This window comes from Scatophagus argus, chromosome 23 (genome assembly GCF_020382885.2).
Source record: "Scatophagus argus isolate fScaArg1 chromosome 23, fScaArg1.pri, whole genome shotgun sequence".
Classification (NCBI taxonomy): domain Eukaryota; kingdom Metazoa; phylum Chordata; class Actinopteri; family Scatophagidae; genus Scatophagus; species Scatophagus argus.
Genome location: NC_058515.1, coordinates 6,060,137 through 6,078,976, shown reverse-complemented (window position 1 = coordinate 6,078,976; position 18,840 = coordinate 6,060,137). Strand labels below are relative to the sequence as shown.

The 18,840-nt window shown below is 41.0% G+C and overlaps 1 protein-coding gene across 2 annotated transcripts in view; it reads right to left on the bottom strand.

The window, feature by feature from the left end:
• LOC124054262 (pyruvate carboxylase, mitochondrial-like) overlaps nt 1–18,840 on the bottom strand; it is a 262,121-nt gene that overhangs the window by 221,353 nt on the left and 21,928 nt on the right. For both annotated transcript variants that reach the window (XM_046380027.1, XM_046380028.1), the window contains exons 8-9: nt 17,736–17,803; nt 15,839–15,922 (exon numbers count right to left, since the gene is read on the bottom strand). In XM_046380027.1, coding sequence (XP_046235983.1) covers nt 15,839–15,922; nt 17,736–17,803 — 152 coding nt within the window. The remainder of the gene's footprint in view (nt 1–15,838; nt 15,923–17,735; nt 17,804–18,840) is intronic.

Sequence of the window (18,840 nt, the reverse complement as noted above, 5' to 3'; positions counted from 1 at the left end):
GTACAAAAGCACAGCAAAGAGCCAAAGAGATGTTTTTTGTTTTTTTCCAGAGAAACTACATCTTAGCCTTACAGACACACAAGTGAGTGAGGTGCTTTTTCAGACATAAAGCCAACATTACACTTATGAAATGAGGTGAATGTCTGACAGAAACTCAACAGACAGACAGACATCATGTTTTTCTACTTGTTTACATCTGCCCACACATGTGAACTGAGACAATCAAACAAATAAGTGGTTTAAGATGACAGCAATAAACCCTCAAACTAAACACTGGCATAGAGCATCAGACAAAAAGTGTATTATGGCCATAAAAATTAATTTCGGACGCACTTTACTATGCTATACACAATGTTGTGTGTTCCATCTGCATTATTCTTTCAAGTAGCTGTTTGTATGACAAGCCAAACGAATCAGCCATTCTGCAGCTACAAACTGTGTCAATCTGATTTTGTAGTCGTGACACGTCAACAACGATGTCAACCCCCCCAACAAAAAAAAGCAAAGAGAAAAACTTTTCGATTGGTCGATTTTTCCTCACATTACTGAGAGATTCTGTGAACCGAATGAAAGCTGTGAGGCTGATGGCCTCACATCAGCCAGAAGTGCAATGGGAGCTGTACACAGTCTGGAAGCAGTGCGACCATAAAGCGCACACACACACACAGAGATGGCGAGGGAGAGAAAAGAGGAAAGGCAATACGGACAGATTTTAAATCAATACAGCAACAGAAGACAACTAACAGGAATTTACAGTCCATGTGCGGACACACAGCACTGCAGGCTCATAAAATCTGATGTTTTCTATCAATTAAATTTGAGGGTGAAAGAAAAAAAAAAGACATCAAAGTGCCGCCATAACTTTAGGTGTGCTGAAGGGACAGAGAGGAAGACTCGTCCCAAAATAACGCCACATATTTCAGAGGAAGTTTCTGAGGGCTGATTCACTGCCAGCAAGGCAACCCAAACTGTCACATTTTATGACAACAGAAAATAAAGTACAGGGAGAGTATGTGTGTGTGTGTGTGTGTGTGTGTGTGTGTGGTTTGTATCCACATATTGTTTTATTTTCTCTACTTTTCCTGTACTTCTTTGGCCCCATAACCTTTACCTGTCCACCCGTGTTTCCTATCTCTTTTGCCTTAAAGTTACTTCTCTCGGTTTCCTGCAGAAATCTCATGTCTTCATCTTTGGCCTTTTGTGAAATGTCACAGACAGCTGATTTCCACATGTGAAAATGTTTGTTTCATATCCCTGCAACCAGGCCAGAAAGGTCAAGAATAAACAACAGATTTTTCTTAATGTAAAGGAAGGAGGATTTGGGATGGATTTTTATAGGGACCCTCCTTTAAATGACTTAAAGGACAAATAGGTTAACATGTGTAGGTCAAAACCAAGTATATAACCAAATCAAAGCAAAACACAACTAAAACAAACAAACACTTGAAATCAGGTCTTACAGCTACATAACTTCTACCAGCTGATTTCTGCGATGTGGAGTCATAACACTTTATGCGTGTTTTTCGCATTCCCTTCTCTCCAACTCGGTGCTGAACTCAGCTTCAATCATATCTGCTCCCTGCTTCCCTCGTCTCAATCTGCCACGTCTCCATTTCTAAATGAGTGCTGCTTTCATGCCGCTGTGACTGTGTAGGACTAATTTTCAAGTAAAGAGCCGCCGTGGCAGCTCCCACAGTGTAAGGTTACATTTAAGTTCATTACAGTAATCTTGATTGCATCTCTGATGAGCCATCACTGTGATGAGCTCAGTCATAAACTGTCAATAACCGACACCAAAACATCCACTTAACTTCCATTACACGTTATAATACTGCAGTTTAAGTTGTATTTTGCAGTTTAAAATTGTAACTGTCTTTAACATGTACATCTCAGCTCAGAAACGCAACTGAGATTAATTGTATGAGCTGCAGGATTTTACTGCAACGGTCTAACTTTGCAGACTTTAGGTCGATGTTGTTGTACAACTTACTGATCACTTGTTGCCACAGTGGGCTCTAGTCTCTAGAATCCAGTACCAAGTCCACTTTTGTAATCTGAATCTTTTTGATTCACCTTTAAGCCTAACTGGAACTGGACTCTTACTTCCTGGAAAACTGCATCGATAAGAGTCAGCTGAGCCTGCACTAGAAGTCATGACCTAACCAATTAAGTTAACTTCTAAGCGTCCCACTAAGACATGCCAATGAGTCCTGTAGTCCTCTTGCCCCGACAACCAGTTTCACCAGGAGTTAATTTAACACACAAGATACAGATGGCATTTCACTGTGTCTTTGAATGTAACATCTTTTATATACAGGAATGCTGAGGCCATTCAAAAGTTGCTCTATCCATCAAAAATCTGCAGTGAATTATATTCAGCGTGTCTAATATGCAGAAAAAAGAACGCCTCAATACTTGGCGAGGAGCTGAAAAGGAGCTGAAGCTTTATATCCCACGAAGAGATGAACGTGTGGCGAGTTCAAGCAATCTCTCACGCTCTCGGTCAAAATGTCAAGACTTTCTTATTCTGAAAGTTTCTCATCATCCCTTCATCTGACTGCACTTTTCTTAAATCCCTCTTTTCACATCTTACTTACACCCCTTGCTACATTTTGAGGCTTCCCCTTTCTCCGCCGCTCCTCCCTGATCTCATATCGGTCTCTTCACCTCGTTCACCCTCTCCCATTCTCCACTCATCCCTCTGCCAAATCTTTCTTAATATAACGGCCTTATTCTTCATTTTTTGGGTAAGCCAGCCGGGTCGTGCCTCCATCTTCTTTTTCACTTTGCTTTATTTTTTTTCCTCCACGCTATCGCTCAAGTCCTCTCTGGCCTGGTTCGCCCCTCGCTCTGTCAGCAGTTAATGGAAGGATAATGAGCTTGTTGTCTATAAAATGATGAGAAGGAAGGGGGGGGAATACAGCTGCCTAATGATCAAAGAGCACCGCACAACACCCACAGCTGGATAAAGGCAGACACGTCCATGCCTATACACAAACAAAAGTGATGACCACACACACCAAACAAGGATTAATGTTTGCCCGAGCACAGAGGTCTGTCTGCTGAATCACACACCCACAAAACACTTTTAAAGCTATTCTCACTGGACATGCACTGTTTAGTAACATGGACCCAAAATCAGACCAAATGCTTTTTTCTCTGGCTTCCTCACTGCGAGCCCTGTTACCTCCCTCCCCTCACTCCTTCCTCCATTACTCCCTCATCCCTCACTTCTTCTACCTCACTCACTCCCTCCCTCCCTCCCAAAGGTAGTCAGGGCAGAAATGGGTTTTCTCCCTTCATAAGGCTGCAGTTGTGCGCATGTGTCCGCACGCTGTTTGGCGAGCCTGTGTCAAACCAACGCTTGGCAGCAGTCCATGTGACGACACCCACACTGCAGCATCTGACATGGCCGGGGGGGGGGGGGGGGGGGCAAGATGTAAGAGAGGAGAAGAAGAAAAGACACAAACAAACAAGGAGGAGAGATGATTGTGTTTGTTCCCGGATTGACACAAGGCGTGTGAATGTGCACGCCTTGTGTCAATCCAATTTCCATGTGAGAAGGTGTCAGTCCGAATTTATGTCAGCGTAATGCATCTAGTATGAGTGCAGCATGTGTATGTTCATTAGCACAAGCTGAATGCATGTGGTTGGGTTGCCTTCAGACAAAAACATAAATATACATCAATGTCCAGCTTTGCAGCTTTGTGCAGGGAGTAGATATATGAACACATGTTTATATTTGCATTTGTTTTTATCCACTGTGTGTGTTTGGCTCTTTTCTTGGGTTTTGTTTTTACCTTTAAAAAGTCGTTGACCATTGCGCTTACACCTTTATAGTAGAGGTGATTATTAAATTTCAATTAGGGCTGGATGATAGAACCGAAATTAACATGATATTAAAAATATTTGAGATCTGTAAGCAGGCATGCTTATGCAGTAAGCTTAAATGCATTTCAGTTCCACTCTTACGCGTCATTTCAAACTAATTCCTTTACACGGTAAAAGTTTTAGACTTTATCAGCAATAACAACTTAGTATTTTATTACAATTTGCTCATTTAAAGTCAAATTTTGAAAAACTATACCACATAACATCACATAATCACAACATGAGCCCAAACAAAGTCAGTGAAATAGTCGGGAATTTAGATCCTTCTCAATATTTACTTCACACATACACACATTGCTATATAGAACACATTTGCAAGTGTAATATAATGTGTTAACTGCTTATCCACACTGAATTTCATTTATAATTTAAATAGCTTGTTCCACAAAAATGCTCTGCAGCTCGGCACAAGAAAAAAAAACAAAACACATCTTTGGTAAGTAGGAAAAAAAGGGTGGATGGTTGATGGGAGTATTGATGAAAAGTGCACATGCACGTGCACGAACACCTGTCACAGGCAGTTTGACAGTCTGGAAAACAGGAAGAAAGGGCACGTAACAAAAGGAGAAAGAGGGAACAAGGTCACAGAAAGGAAAAAAAGAGAAAAGGAGAAGGAAGTGAAGAGAGAGAAGAACATAAAACAAGTTGACAGAAGTCTTGTACACATTATTCAGTAGGGAGCAACACTAAACAGGAAAAACTGCTGATGCCAGTGAGTCTATTGAGGTGCATGCTTTCTTAAAGAAGTTAAAAAAAAAAAGAGGTGAGGGAGGAGAGAGCACGTGAGGGAGAGGAGAAGCATCTCCCATTCTTCTCTTCAAAGCAATATAAGCATTGCAGTTTACTGTTTTCCTCTGCATCTGCAATCAAAACCATCAATACACTTGAAAGAATCTTCACTCAGCGCTTGCGCTTCGTGTGCGAGAGAACAGAGAGGAAACTGTGCGTTCCATCAGAAGACTTTCCCCGTCTTTCCAATTTAATTTCCCCATAGGCAAATTCTCTTTCTCCGATCTCTTCTCATCAGAGACATTCCACCTTTTACTGCGTGAAACAGCGCATTATGGCGAACAATTCTTCTGCCCACGCAGAAGATTTGCTTGGAAAATTTGTTCCTCATCTCTTCTTTCTTCAGTCCTCAGGAGGGCAGAGCTGGCAGGAAGCTGGACAGTTGTGCACTAAAGTAGACCCATTTAGATATACTGTACATCATTGGTATGCTAAATAAGGAGTAATATAGTGCAAGTGGTGGCAAAATGAGCCCTGACAGGAAATCAACACCCCAATGTGACGCTGATGATTCCATTATAAACTAAAGTGTAATTTAGAAGCTTCTGCCAGGAAAAAAAAAAGCCCAGCACGCCTGTCAGGAGTCAGGGACTAATGTCTGGCAGACGAGGTCACTCGTTAATCTAATTAGAAATTAACAAAATGGACTAGACTTCCTGACTGCAGAGTTTAATGTCAAGCTGTGGGTCACTGTGCTCGAATCACAGACCTCTGAATGTGCTCACGGAGCAGACAAAATTAAGCATTTCCTAAAACAGTGTAGCTAAAGGGCGAGCTCACTGTGCTTTATCTCACAAAAATAAGCTAATCTAGACTGCAAGCGTGCATAATTAATGTTCATGCCTAGCATGCGTGGCTAAAGTGCAGACAGAGAAACAAAAACAAATTTACCAAAACTTGTCACTGAGACTCCCAGCAGCAAAACAAAGTTTTGTGCTCACTTGGTAAATCAGCAAAAATAATTTCTGAATTTCATATTGGATAACTTTTATTTTGATATGGGAGGCAGAATGAGACTCACTGTGTTAAGAGTGTAGACAATCTGCATTAGTGATTGAGGCAGCTGATTTCTGACCACTGAGCGACAGCAAATTTAAACAGGTTTTTGGGTATTTGATTTTTTTGGCCTTTATGTCGGCCCTCATGTTTGTCCATCCAGTGAGAGCGACTCATCTGTTTGCGGAAAAAGAAGAAAAGCTTTAGCACTTCGAAGCCTCAAAGGAAAAGAAGGGAGCAAATATGATGTTTCCAAGTTACTCTTTAACTTACACTTACAGCCGTTTCTCTACATTTATTGAGACAAATGTATTGGAAATAAATAAAGTGTTCAGCATACCACCATGTGTCTTTGTCCCAGTCTAAAGGTGTGGTCAGTCCTGACTGTGTTTGTGACAGAAAGCAGGAGGGACAGGCAGGGTTGTGAATAGACTGAAAGGAGCAGCCATGGCTTGTGAATGATGCAGCTTCTTATCAAACACTTCCTCTCTCACTGTAGCCATGCCACATCTCCTAATCAATCTCACCCCTCTCTCAAACTGGAGAACATCACGATTCCCTGTTAAACGCACAGGTAATATTTTAAAACATCAAAAAAGTCTGAGTTTCATTAAGTGTCCCACCAAACCAGGCCAACATTCACAGCATCGGGAGCCTGGATGTTCGCTCAAATGCAGCCATTATGAATTCCACCTGTGCTTTTTCCTGATACATGTCAAAACGTCTGCTGTGAAAAGGGACTATAAGTGAGTGCAGATAACAACCTTTTCCTGTTTAAAGCACTTAGTTTGTTTTTGTTGTCTGAGTTTTCAGGGCTCAACCACACACACTCACTAACTTGTTACCACAATCGCTTGACCCATGATTGCCGTTAGGGCTATTTTAGCTTTCAATTTTGTCATTTTGCAGGCAATTTAGAAAACGTTATCCAATCGTTTGCGTCTCTGCTTGGCATCTGATGGGCTCTGGCTGTTTAACTGGTCTTTTTTTTGGTCGGCGAGATGTTTTCATTGCCTGTTTTGATCTCACCTGCATAAATTAACCGCATCCGTTTCTTTTTTTTTAATCGCCATTTTAGAATCACTTTGCTCCAACGCTTTGGCACAGTGCAATCAACGGCACAGTTAATGACTGCTGTCACCATTTATTATTCATAAGTACGCACTTTTCTTTTAGTTTTTATTACTACACATTGTGGTACAAACTGTGCCAAAGCTTGCTTGCTGCTCTCTCCCACCATTTTCTCCTTCCACCTTTCCCTGGGCTCTAATTTCAGAAAAGCACAGTTGGCTTGAGTTTCCCCTCCACAGCTGACGGAAAGAATCAATAACAACCCCAACCCCCCCTCCGTCTTTGCCTCAACTCCTCTCGGCTCAGTCCCTGCATCCTCAGACCACCTCACTTTGTTTTTGTAGCAGGTTTGTCTTCTTCCTTTACCTTCCCCCTTATCCTCATCCAATCATCCATCCATTCCCCCTGTTTTGTGCTGAGCCCACGTAGACCTCGAGCCCCCCCCCCCCCCCATCGAGACAGTCTCACATCGCTGTATTTCCGGTCTAAAGGATTCTATGCCCAAAAAAAACACCCATATAAACTTCCATCAGCATTCCTGCTCATAATAAGAAGAAGAAAAGCACCGTGCATTTCTCTACTGCCATTACTCCTGGGCTTCAATTTAAAATACATTCAGTACACACAGGCAAGAGGATACAAGCCACAGATGCTCAAAATAGCAGCCAGACAATCACAAGTGCCAATGTCACCCCGACATTTTAGAATCCTGCACTACTTTATGCATTCTATATTAGACACGCCACAGCAGAATCTGCCTTTGCCTTCCACACACCCAGCAAACAATCAAGGGGAAAGAAAGCGTGTTTATTTGCACTGGTATTAAAATCATTTATTCACTGTTAGCTTTTAGTTACAGCTGTCGTCATATACATTCCATTATTTTTCTGTTTTTGTCATCGCTGTTGTCTTCTTTCAGATTTCTTGTCGATCAAACTGTGTGGGGAATACAGAGATATCTGGCTTTCTTTTCTATTAGCCAGCTTCCAGACGCTGTGTGTGTTTACAGCAGCAAAGAGGAACAAAACAGATTTATTTATGTGTAAATGACAGGGCTAAATATTGTGGCTGATCCCAAACTCATTTCTTTCTCAATTTGATTTGATTAAAATCTTAAAGATTCAATTACATAAGAAAGGACATATCAGATTTCATCCTGGAAATCTTAAACTTTAAGATCATGTTTTTTTGTGTGTGTATGTGTGTGTGTGTGTGTGTGTGTGTGTGTGTGTGTATGTGATGTGTTTACTTAAAAACCACAAATCAACAAATCATCACACTTTGCTTAAACTGCCTGAAACTCAGACAAGCAAGGGGGGTCACAAGTGGACACTGCTTTGTTTCAAAGAGTCATGAGTAAAACAAGTTGACAACTAACATGCTAATGCACACATAAGAATAAAATCTTGGGATTGAAAAATTAATATTGATCATTAAAACCGATTATAGATAAATAAACTGAATGATTTGTAACCTGTCAACTAGGTCATATCTACTGTGGCACAGCAGGCCTTCCTTATATTAACTGTAAAAGAGCACAGTGAGAGCAAACAAGTCGAGCTGCACAGAATACACAGAAGCAAATTTGTAGATTTAGACAAACTGAATATGAAAGAGGAGAGGGACACGGTGCAAAGAAGAAAAACAAAATGCGAGAGCTAACAAATGAAAAAACCAGAAGAAAAAAAAAGACGTCACGATGAATGGAGAAAGACAGAAAAACATGAGGCAGAACATAAATAAGTAAATTAGAAAAAGAAAAAAAAAATGCTCATTGGGAAAAAGACTGGAACATTTTTCCGTCTACCCCATTTCCAAATGCTGGTTTTTCCTGATGGAATATTAAAATATGCTTTCAGGGTGAAAAGTGCTGGTAGTCAAAATGAGGCCAAAGGCACAAAGACTCGCATAAAGGCAGGGTGTTTATAGATCTGTAAGTAGTAATAATAATGTTTACAGTACGCTGACCACCTCCAGGGACCAAGTGTCAATCTGACTTTATGAGCCCCCGCTGTATGTGTGTGTTTTGTGCATGTGCGTCTACCAGGGACATGACTCGTCTGAGCGAAAGCGTGTCATCTCTTCACTCGCCGTCACCATGGTGATTGACAGCGGAACTAATTCCGCGTTTCACACACTCGGCGGACCGACGGGGAGCGCGTGCACATGCAAACAGAGCTTACAGAGACCTGAAACCTTACACAAGATGGTGGCACACACAGACACACACTTGTTTCATGCGCTCGCAAAGACACAGAAGGTGTGATTACTTAATTGTAGTGTCAGTCCACAGACACTTTCAAACTACTGTCAGTCAAAGTCCAGACATTCAAGACAGATGGACACAAAGTTAGAAATAAATAAACAGAAATATCTGCAGCATTCAGACAAACGGCGCTCCTTCGCATTGCTTTAAACTACTTTGTGCATGTATTCCAACACTTAAAAGGTCACTTGTCAAACATACAAGTTTGTGCGCATGTATGTCTACAAAGGTGATGTTAAGCACTGCTTTATGTAAGCATTATGTTGTAATTAAATTATCCGATTTGACTCTACAATGATTTCTCAAGGGAAATAATGATAATAATGAACACAGTGAGAGATATGACAAGAAGCCGTAAATCCACCCCGCCACCTGTCCAAACACTGAACAAATACTATGAGAAAACAAATTCTAGAAAGGCGTTCATAAGTTCGCCTACCTCAGTGATAATCACCATCCACAAATTTGACAACAGCTGCTTTAATCCGCATGCCTTTTAATTAACCTCTTTCTATGAGAGCAATCAATGCATGATGTCTTATAATAATCACATGTCAAACCTACCAAGCCTGGAAACATGTTCACATCAAGTGTATCTTTGAAATTGGCAGATTACGAAAAGTATCAAGGGAGACAAACATGTTTTTTGGATCTTTGAGGGACTTAATTGATAAGCATTAGTCTTTCAGTTTAAACAAAATATTTACAGCCTGCTGTTACTAATACTACGCACCAAAGAAACCAGACTGTTTAGGTTAAACTGCATGTACGGTGCTCTGTGCTATCCCGCTTGCATTCTGACGTATACACAACTGCTTTGTTGAGAGTGCTGATGAGTTGCTGACACATTTTTTTGCCTTTAAGTAGCAGCTCTCTCAGGGGATAGTGGGGAAACAAGCAGGCAGACACGAGCAAAATGCTTAATACAAACAGCAAATTATCTCTTTCCTGTTCTCTAAAACGCTTAACCACATATGATGCTTCCCTTCAAAACATCTTGCAGTGGAATTTCAAATCTTTGCCTCCCGTCCTCCTCTTTCCATCTCACACTTAAAAACGCAGCAGCAAATCAGAATTTTCCACCCTCTTCCACTCAAGGAGGTTGGAAGAAAAAGGGAGGGGGGCTGTGAATCGTCTTCCGGCCCAGCTTCCATGTTGTCTGCTAATTTCTAGCAAAAATAAAAAAGCAAAGTTCGCCTCTCTCCTCGCCGCCTGAAAAACAGTAACAAAACTGAGTGGGTGAGACTGCGTCATATAGAGTGTAAAATGCCACAAAGTCTCAATTGTCAGCACTCCTCACCCACACAAGTACCAGAACTGAATACCTAATTACAGCTGCACAAAGTATCTGACAGTTACTCCGTATCCTGCCTGTCTTAAGGTTAAACCAGTAAATACGCCATACAACAAAGACGGCAGACAGTGAGGCCTCACCGACATTAAACTCACCTACAAGCACACCTACCTGATTGTCTTGCCTCTCACACACCCAGAGACAAATGTTGAGCTAATTAGACTGATAGCTGTGTTGCCCACAGACATCTAAGCTGGGCTTGCGTACATACTAAAGCACTCATAGTAGATGAGGTGTCTAACAAGCGTCGCTCCAATGTGGCTTTAGTCAGGTTCAAACTGGAGAATGGGCCGACATGAAAAGAACAAAATTCATTATAGAGGCTTAAAAAGTTAAATCATTTTTGGATCGAAACAGTCATGTTATCCCTTTTTGCTTACACTCCTTCACAGCAGCAAGCTCTGCCAAATCCCAGTCATGATATAGAGGGCTTGGAAAGAGCGCAGAAACTTGGCGCCAAAGTGCAACATAAAGACAGCTCCAAGATTCTCTGGAGAAAGTGTTAAAAAAAAAAAAGAAAGAAAGAAAGAAAGAAAGTGTGGGACAGGCAGTGAAGCACAGTACAAACAAAAATGTGAAGTACATGAAAACGCCAGAAGGCAGGGTCAGCTGCATTAAGCAATCTTGAAGCCAAGATAAAAACTTCTTTTCCACAGCAAAGAAAACATCATGAACACAACAACTTAAAGACATCATCACGCTATCATATTGAGAGAAACGCATCCCGCACTTCTCTAGACACATTTGTACACTAAAAAGATTTTCATGAGGACAAACAAGTTCACAAGTCAAACTAAAAAATGTGAAAACAACACAACTGACTGAGGCTAAACTAGTCTGGCGGTTACGCTGGCTAAACTTCCTGGTACCTTTCATGTCACCTGCAGGTTAACCAGCCAGTGCTGGCAGACAGATGGTTTGAAATGGATAAAGGAAAGAAACAAACCAGTGATAACAAAACTAACCTGGGGGGGGGGGGAACATAGACAATATGCAAGGTTGCCGGAAAGGAATAAGAAACAGGAGTAAGTCAGCCTGGCTCAAGCTTGTGGGAGCACAGTGATGAGCTGAAGCCTTTGACCAAATGACTGTGTGTGCTTAAATGGCACTGGAACATTTTTACACAGTTCTACAAGATGCAGCCCTTAGGGAAGGTCATTAAATGTTTTTGGCTACACGGGAGTCCAGCAGAAAAGAAAGAAAGAAACGGTATCTAATCTGTTGTCAGACAATAATGTCTTCTTTATAAATTATGCAAAAGCCGAGACAACCAGGAAGCAACAAATAGACCACTTTCACTTGTTATTGGCAAAATCATGTTGGTGCAGTCGAGTGCAACTTTGTGAATGTAATAAAATTTGTCAGCTTTAATTTTCAGTATCTGAGGCACGTTATTTCATATTTCTGTGTGGTAATAGACTATTAAAGACTGTGCAGCAGATACGTTGGATGGGAAAACCACAGCCCATTTGTGCACAGGTGTTGCAAGCCTCATAGGTTGCCTGTATGAAAAGGGAGAATCATGCTTGAATGCAGGTATTCAACCTCACTTCTGTCATTACAAAAAAAAAAAAAACCTAATGTTCACCAAGCACAGGGTGCCCTGTTACTACCTGCAGCTCTACCTACCACAGACCGGTGTATTCAGATCTTCTCAATCCACTGCAGAAGCAAAAAAAAAATATCCAATACAACTGCTGCCCAGCAACACAGCTCAAAGACAAAAAAGCAGAAATTGACAAATGCAGCATATGGCTGAATGAGCAAGCAATGAAGCTCCCAATCAGTGGGCCAATCACTGATTAGGAAAACCTCACACCGCTGTAATAAGATGTATCATTAATAAAAGTAATCAGTGCCGTCAGATATATTGCATGTGTTGGCTAAATGAAAAGCCACAGTTCTTCCTCTGAGACACACAAAGACAACGAAGCAAAGACACGGCAGCCAGACAGGAAAAGGGAAAACATTTACAAAAAAAGTATACAAAATCAGCTGGTTTGAGCATCAGATTACACATAACAGCATAGCGGGCCATTTGACATTATCTCTGATTTTGTTGTGAGTGTTGGCTTGAAACCACTCTGAGCTCACACCCTTTTTTAACGGGGAGCTGAAGTAACTTCCTGCAGCCGTCAGTGTTGCCAGGCAACTTTGTTCTCCAAGACGTTCTATGAGAAAAAGCCGTGGCCCGCAGCGAGTTCAAAGACTGCGCCGTACCTCTGAAAGACTCAGATGGAGGCTGTTGATAAGGGAAGATGGGCGATACGGCACAGACAGCGAGATGAAGGGGGACAGAGCGCCAGCGCTATGGAGCCGCCATTAAGACCAGATAAGAGCCGAAAAATAGCAGGTGTGTGCGCAAGAGCAGGAGGGAGAAATGAGCAAGAAAGAGTTTTGTGAGCATACAAAAGCAAGAGTGGGAAGAGTATATCTTTGTGTATCTCTCTATGTGAATGCCAATTGTGTTTTTGCAAGTGGAGACTTTTCGTGATGTGATCTTGTGTGCAGGTGCAAGCAAAAGCAGGAGAAACTGTTTGTGCACAGTTTAATGTCCAGAGCTGCGTGCGATTACAGTCCAATGAGGTGTGGATTAAAATGAAAAAGGCTCTAATTAGGCTGCAAATTGGACCGGACGCATTAAGCCTCTACATTCGAGAGCAGCACTGAATGAGATGGAGTCTACACAAGAACAATAAACTATGGAAAACCGGCCACTTGAGACAACCACATGTACCTGTTAGTGTGTGTGTGCTTGTGTACAGACAACAACTGCGGTTTGCTGCACAAATGTACCATTTCCATCAATTTCTATTCTGTAGGGACCACAGAACACATTAAAAATAAATGTCACCTTGCACCTTGTTTTCACACACACACACGCAAACAGGCAGTGACAAACACACACGCATCAATAATATCCAACAAAGTACCCAAGTTCAGCTTCAGTGTGCTTAGGGAGCAGGTTTCAATACCTGCAGTGAGAGCTGGACTCAACTCTGAGGTGGGAGCGTTCACTGTGGGGACTGGCACATTGAGAAATGCAATCATAACACAAAGCATGGAAATGTAACTGTGTGTGTGTGTGGAGGGGGGGGATGGAAGATGAGGCAGAGAGAAAGTGAGACCCCTGGTGATAATCGGCAAACGCTGCGGTGTTGAGCCTTATGTATTACTGTACATGTGAGGACATATCCAATGCAAGAAGTCATTTAAGGGAAACTGCCTGAATGAGCCTGAACCATGTTATTTGTCTATTTAGTGACATTATCGGTCCCTGTTATTTTATTGTCACTTGTTAACACGGCAAACAACAATCAAACCTACGTTAAGTGACTAGACTTTTTCGTCAAACGTGGTCACTTCTGTCTTGAGAGTAAGATAAAGAGAAATAAGATAAAGACCTCAGAGATTCAGCCCGTAAACCTCAAAACAACACGTTGTTTTTACACTTTGTGAGACTGAAACAGACATGCAATATGTGTAAATTAGAGAGCTGAAGTAGTGCTGGAGAGGTGTCATTTTATTCACCTTCAGACACAGCCAGGAACGCCATTTTCCCATTTCTAGTATTTGTGAAATAAAAAAAATGAGTACAATTCCCAAAATGTCCACTTTTTTTATTTATTTGCAATTCAAACACTTAGCATGCTCTCTAAACTAGTCATGCTACTTTTGTTTCTACACACATCTCAGCAGTAATTACCATTGCTGACGATAATATCGTTATCATATTACTAACTGTTTGTTTGTATTCATTATAATATCAACCACTTATCAACTGATCTGTTGCAGATAACATCATGCAACTTCCTTTTGGGTCCTTTATCATTTCCCCTGCGTACTGGCAGAGTAAGAACACCGAGTTTCAAACACCACCTTGCACTACTGATAATTTGCTGTTTATGTGTGAGCATTAAAAGGTAGAATGAATATTTTAACACCAGCTGACAAAGAGCTTCCCTTTTGTCTTCATGTTGTACAATTTGGTTTGACAAGCAGAAACTGAAATTTGTTGTACGGTACAGATAACTATGCCTGGTTTGTGTATAGGACACCTGAAGTAAACACTGAAAAGAGCTTGACTCTGAAAACATTTAAGTTCAAGGTTTGGAAATAGAAGAAAACCTTGTCGTTGCATGCGAGAAGAACAGTGGATACTGTCACACAGACAGCACGGTGAAGCAGTGTGACGGAGCTGAAATATGTCCTTGCACCGAGTAAGTCGAGGTCCTCACAGAATAGTAAAGGGTTGTGCGCGAGAGTGTGCATACACATGGCTGTCTTGGTCAGTACATTCATTTAAGAAGCGACATCACTCTTTCATTTCAAACGGCAATATGCGGTTCCACACACAGGAAAACATGGTGATTTGATTAATGCAGAAAAAAGAAAAAGAAAAACCACTGGTGGAGCAAGGTCACATAAGTCTCGTATAAAGTTTCTCTCTATAACAACTTCTCCATCAGTATCATCCGAGGTCATTTCTTTCTTTAGCAAATCACCATCCTTGTCTCCACCTTCCTCTCTCTTTACTTCTATCCATTCCTCAACTGGGCCATTACCTGAAAAGGCCATTACTTGAAATCTCCTCTGAGAGATGAGGCTTGACTTTAAAGCGATGCTGCCATAGTTGAGCCAACTTTTCGGCAACATTAAAGCCAGACAAGTGTGATGTAAGTGATTTTAAAAAGGCTAAACACAAGGTGAGCTGATTCACTTTGCATGGAATGTTTTTTTGCGTTTGGCACCTAATCAGAGCAAACAATTGGCGACGATAATCAAAACTGCTCAGACATTCATTTCCATGACTGCATTCACTGTCTGCACTGTTGACATCCATTTCCTCCCCACTGTCACAGTGTGGCCAACACCAACACTAAAGGCCCCTCATTTAAATCTCAGGTAAATAGCACATTAGAATTCCTGGGGAGAATTCAGTTGTTTAGTTGCGCACCAATCACAAACAGAAAAAATGAACAGCACTGGGAATTTGCTCAGATTTCTTAAATAAAAACCAATGCTCCAGCTTTCTCACCTGGAAAGCTTTTTCAGTTTCAGTGAGCCACTTCTGCCAATTTTTCTAACAAGTGGTCAACTGTCTGTAACACTACACATTCACCCTGCTGACACCTGACCTGACATTTAAGAAGTAGTGCCGCTTCCTAGTGACAAAGCTGCCTTAACATCAGGCCACAGTAACATGAATATTCACCATTATTTTAATATACAACTTCTAATTTTGTACGCTCACTAATTAAAAATGGTCAAGCAGGGGTTTCTGTCATAAACCTTTCCTTTCCTTCAGGAGCGTTTTAGCCGACGCAATAAAACGGTCTGCTTAACCTCAACCTTGGGAAAAAGCCTCTATGTCATTGAAGTGACATAAAAAAAATAAGGAAAGAGACAGCAGAAATCACAAGAGCTTTGTGCTTGAAGGTCTTGGCTTCAACCTTCAACACAAAACGTACCTGTCTGGCGAGGCTGACGGCATCAGCGTGGAGTCTGTCTCTCAGATGAGGGTCCAGTTGGAAAGCTGGTGCAATCTCCACAACCTGCAAAACAACAGGAAGTCTATTGATGATGCTGCAGTAACCAGAGCAGAAATGCTGCTAAATTGCCATTATCAGGTTAAACAGGAGAACATTTATCATATTTCTACTCAGTAATCTGCATGCGCAAATGCTTTAGTTTCTTCACTTTTAATTCATTTAGCCTGAATCATCCAGACCTCAAACTGATTTTATTAATGCACCAACAAAACTAAATAACTCAGTGACAGTGTTTTGATATACAGCTCTTAAAAGCCATGCTATGCGACACTGCATTACTTTCATTTTAGCTGAAGGATGCTAAAATGCCCCACAGAGCTGAGTGGAACAGAGTCAGGTGACATGTCCCCATTAGTTCATGACAAACAACCCACATCACACTTGGTTACCCATTGTTCATGTAAAATTAACAATTCAGGCCACTTTAAAGGTACACTCCGTGACTTTGCTGTAGCACCTAATAGTGTCTTCCAGTTTACAATTGACTCGTAAGACAACAAAAGTACTGAATTACTTTCCTACAAACCTTCAGTAATTATTGTCATTTGTTTTCATTTTTCCCCACAATAGCCATCAGTTTGATGCAGTATGTGTCACTTTAGCTTCAGCAAAACAGATGGCGTGAATCATTTGTAGTCGCATTCAGTATTTCATTTGGTCCTGCAATGGCTGCTGGGTGGGCGGAGTTCGCCATGTTGGAGGCTGATCTGTTTCCTTCCACTGTGTCAAACAAGTCAACCCATCCAAGAGAAATAACTGAATGAAGTTCAAAACTACGTGACCCTTGTCTGATTTTGAAAAATTAAAAGAACTCAATTTAAATTACAACCCCCTCACACACAAAAAAATATGAACAGCACTTCCAAGACATAGAGAGAAGCTAAAAATAGCATATCGGCGCTCCACCATCCCTAATCTATTTCAACAAGCGAATATTCTTGTTTTTGGAGATTCAAAAAGATCTTAGATTAAGGGCAAAGGCAGATTAAGTCTCACAGAATCAAAGAGCAGCAGCTCTGGCATGAACATAGCCGCTAATATGATTATCATCTATAATTTGATTAAAGGGAAAGGAAGAAAGTGATGAAAACACATGATTGAAACTGCTTTGAGGTGACAATATGTAATGAAATATTACTTGTGTTAATCTGCTTCCTCTGATGAAAGCATTGTTGCACTGAGTGACAATTAGATGACAGTTTCTGTTTTCTCTTTCATGTGGTATTTAGACATTTTTTTTTAATTGTGATAATAAGGTGATGCTGTAATACCTTGTTTCTTTTCAGTAACAAAATCTTGTTATGGGGGGTGTCACAGCCTTGGCTAATGAACAAGATTGGTGTTAAATAAACTCTCAAAGAAATGATTTCTGTTGATTCCTGCTGATTTGGTGGAGAATTGCGTAGCTACTGCAGTTCTTGTCAAGGCTTGCATTTACAGCATTAGTAGTAGCCAATTTTTATTGGTATATAATCCTTTTACTCCATGCTGTTCAGGACATTATGACACCCAGGGCCACCACTGCCATAATAACCATTGCTATAATCAGGACTATAGTCACATTATTTATTAAAATGATGCTTAATTGGTATGTTTGCCTAAATAAAAAGGGAAATAAGGCACTCCGATGTTTTGTATGCAGAGTGCAGTGCTTACAGGTGTGACTCCAGTCTATGACCTTTGTTTTTGTGCCCACAGCCCTTCACCACCCACTTCATGATAATCTACATATTGCAGCAGAAATACCATGAAGATAATCTTAAATACATTCAAACATTAAGTTGGGGTTGGATGAATTTTAAAATGGGGACTTCACCTTTTGGTGTCTCCGCTGAATGGAGCAGTCTCTCTCGTAGAGGTGGATGACATTACCATATTTATCGCCTGGGGGAGAGAAAGGGAGATAGTGAGATGTGGGTAAAGAGAGAAGTAGGTGAGGAAGAGTAAAGAAAATTCTAAGATAATCAGGAGTATGATTTAAAAAAAAAAAAAAAGGAAGCAGGAGTGGCTGAAGTTCAAGTAAAGGAGTTGAAGAAACTTTCTTTATGACAAATGTCCATCTTTGGAAAACAAAGACAGACTGCATCAAAATTCTACATCCAGTCAAGTGACAGATGGAGGCAGCTTGTGGGCTTGTTGTTCAAAACTGCCATTAAGGGTCCCTTCAACAGCCTATTTAAATGGTTCTTTTACTGTCACAGGTTTATTTTTCCCTTAAGTATTTCAATGTGTGGCAGGTCCATCAAAATACTGGCCAGGGAGATGGCCAAGAGAAGTACAGCACAAAAAATCACACTTAAGCATTTCATGGAGAACTGTAATGATCAGAAAATAGAAAACACAGCAAAGGGTGATACACTATATGGACAAAGGTATTGGGACACATGACCATTAGACCAACAGGCACTTTAATGACACTAATGGCATTCCAAATACACAGACAGCTTTGCAGCTATGACAGCTTCCACTCTTCTGGGAAGGCTTTCCACAAGATTTTGGAGCATTTGAGATAATCTTTGCCCATTCATGCAGTAGAGCAATGCTGACATCTGGCACTAATATTGGACCAAAAGGCCTGGCTCACAGTCTCTGTTCCAGTTCACCCCAAAGGTGTTGGATGGGGTTGAGGTCAGGACTCTGTGTGGGCCAGTCAAGTTCTTCCACACCAAACTCATCCAACCATGTCTTTATGAACCTTGCTTTGTTGCCACAAAGTTGGAAGCATAGCATTGTCCAAAATGTCTTGGTATGCTGAAGCATTAAGATTTCCCTTCAGTAAAAATAAGGGACCGAGACCAGCCACTTATTAAAAAAAATAAATAAATAAATAGCCCCATCCCAATACTTTTGTCAATATAATGTATATACAAGGTAACACGGGAAGCTGCAACTAACATTAATTTTCATTATTGCTATTTCTC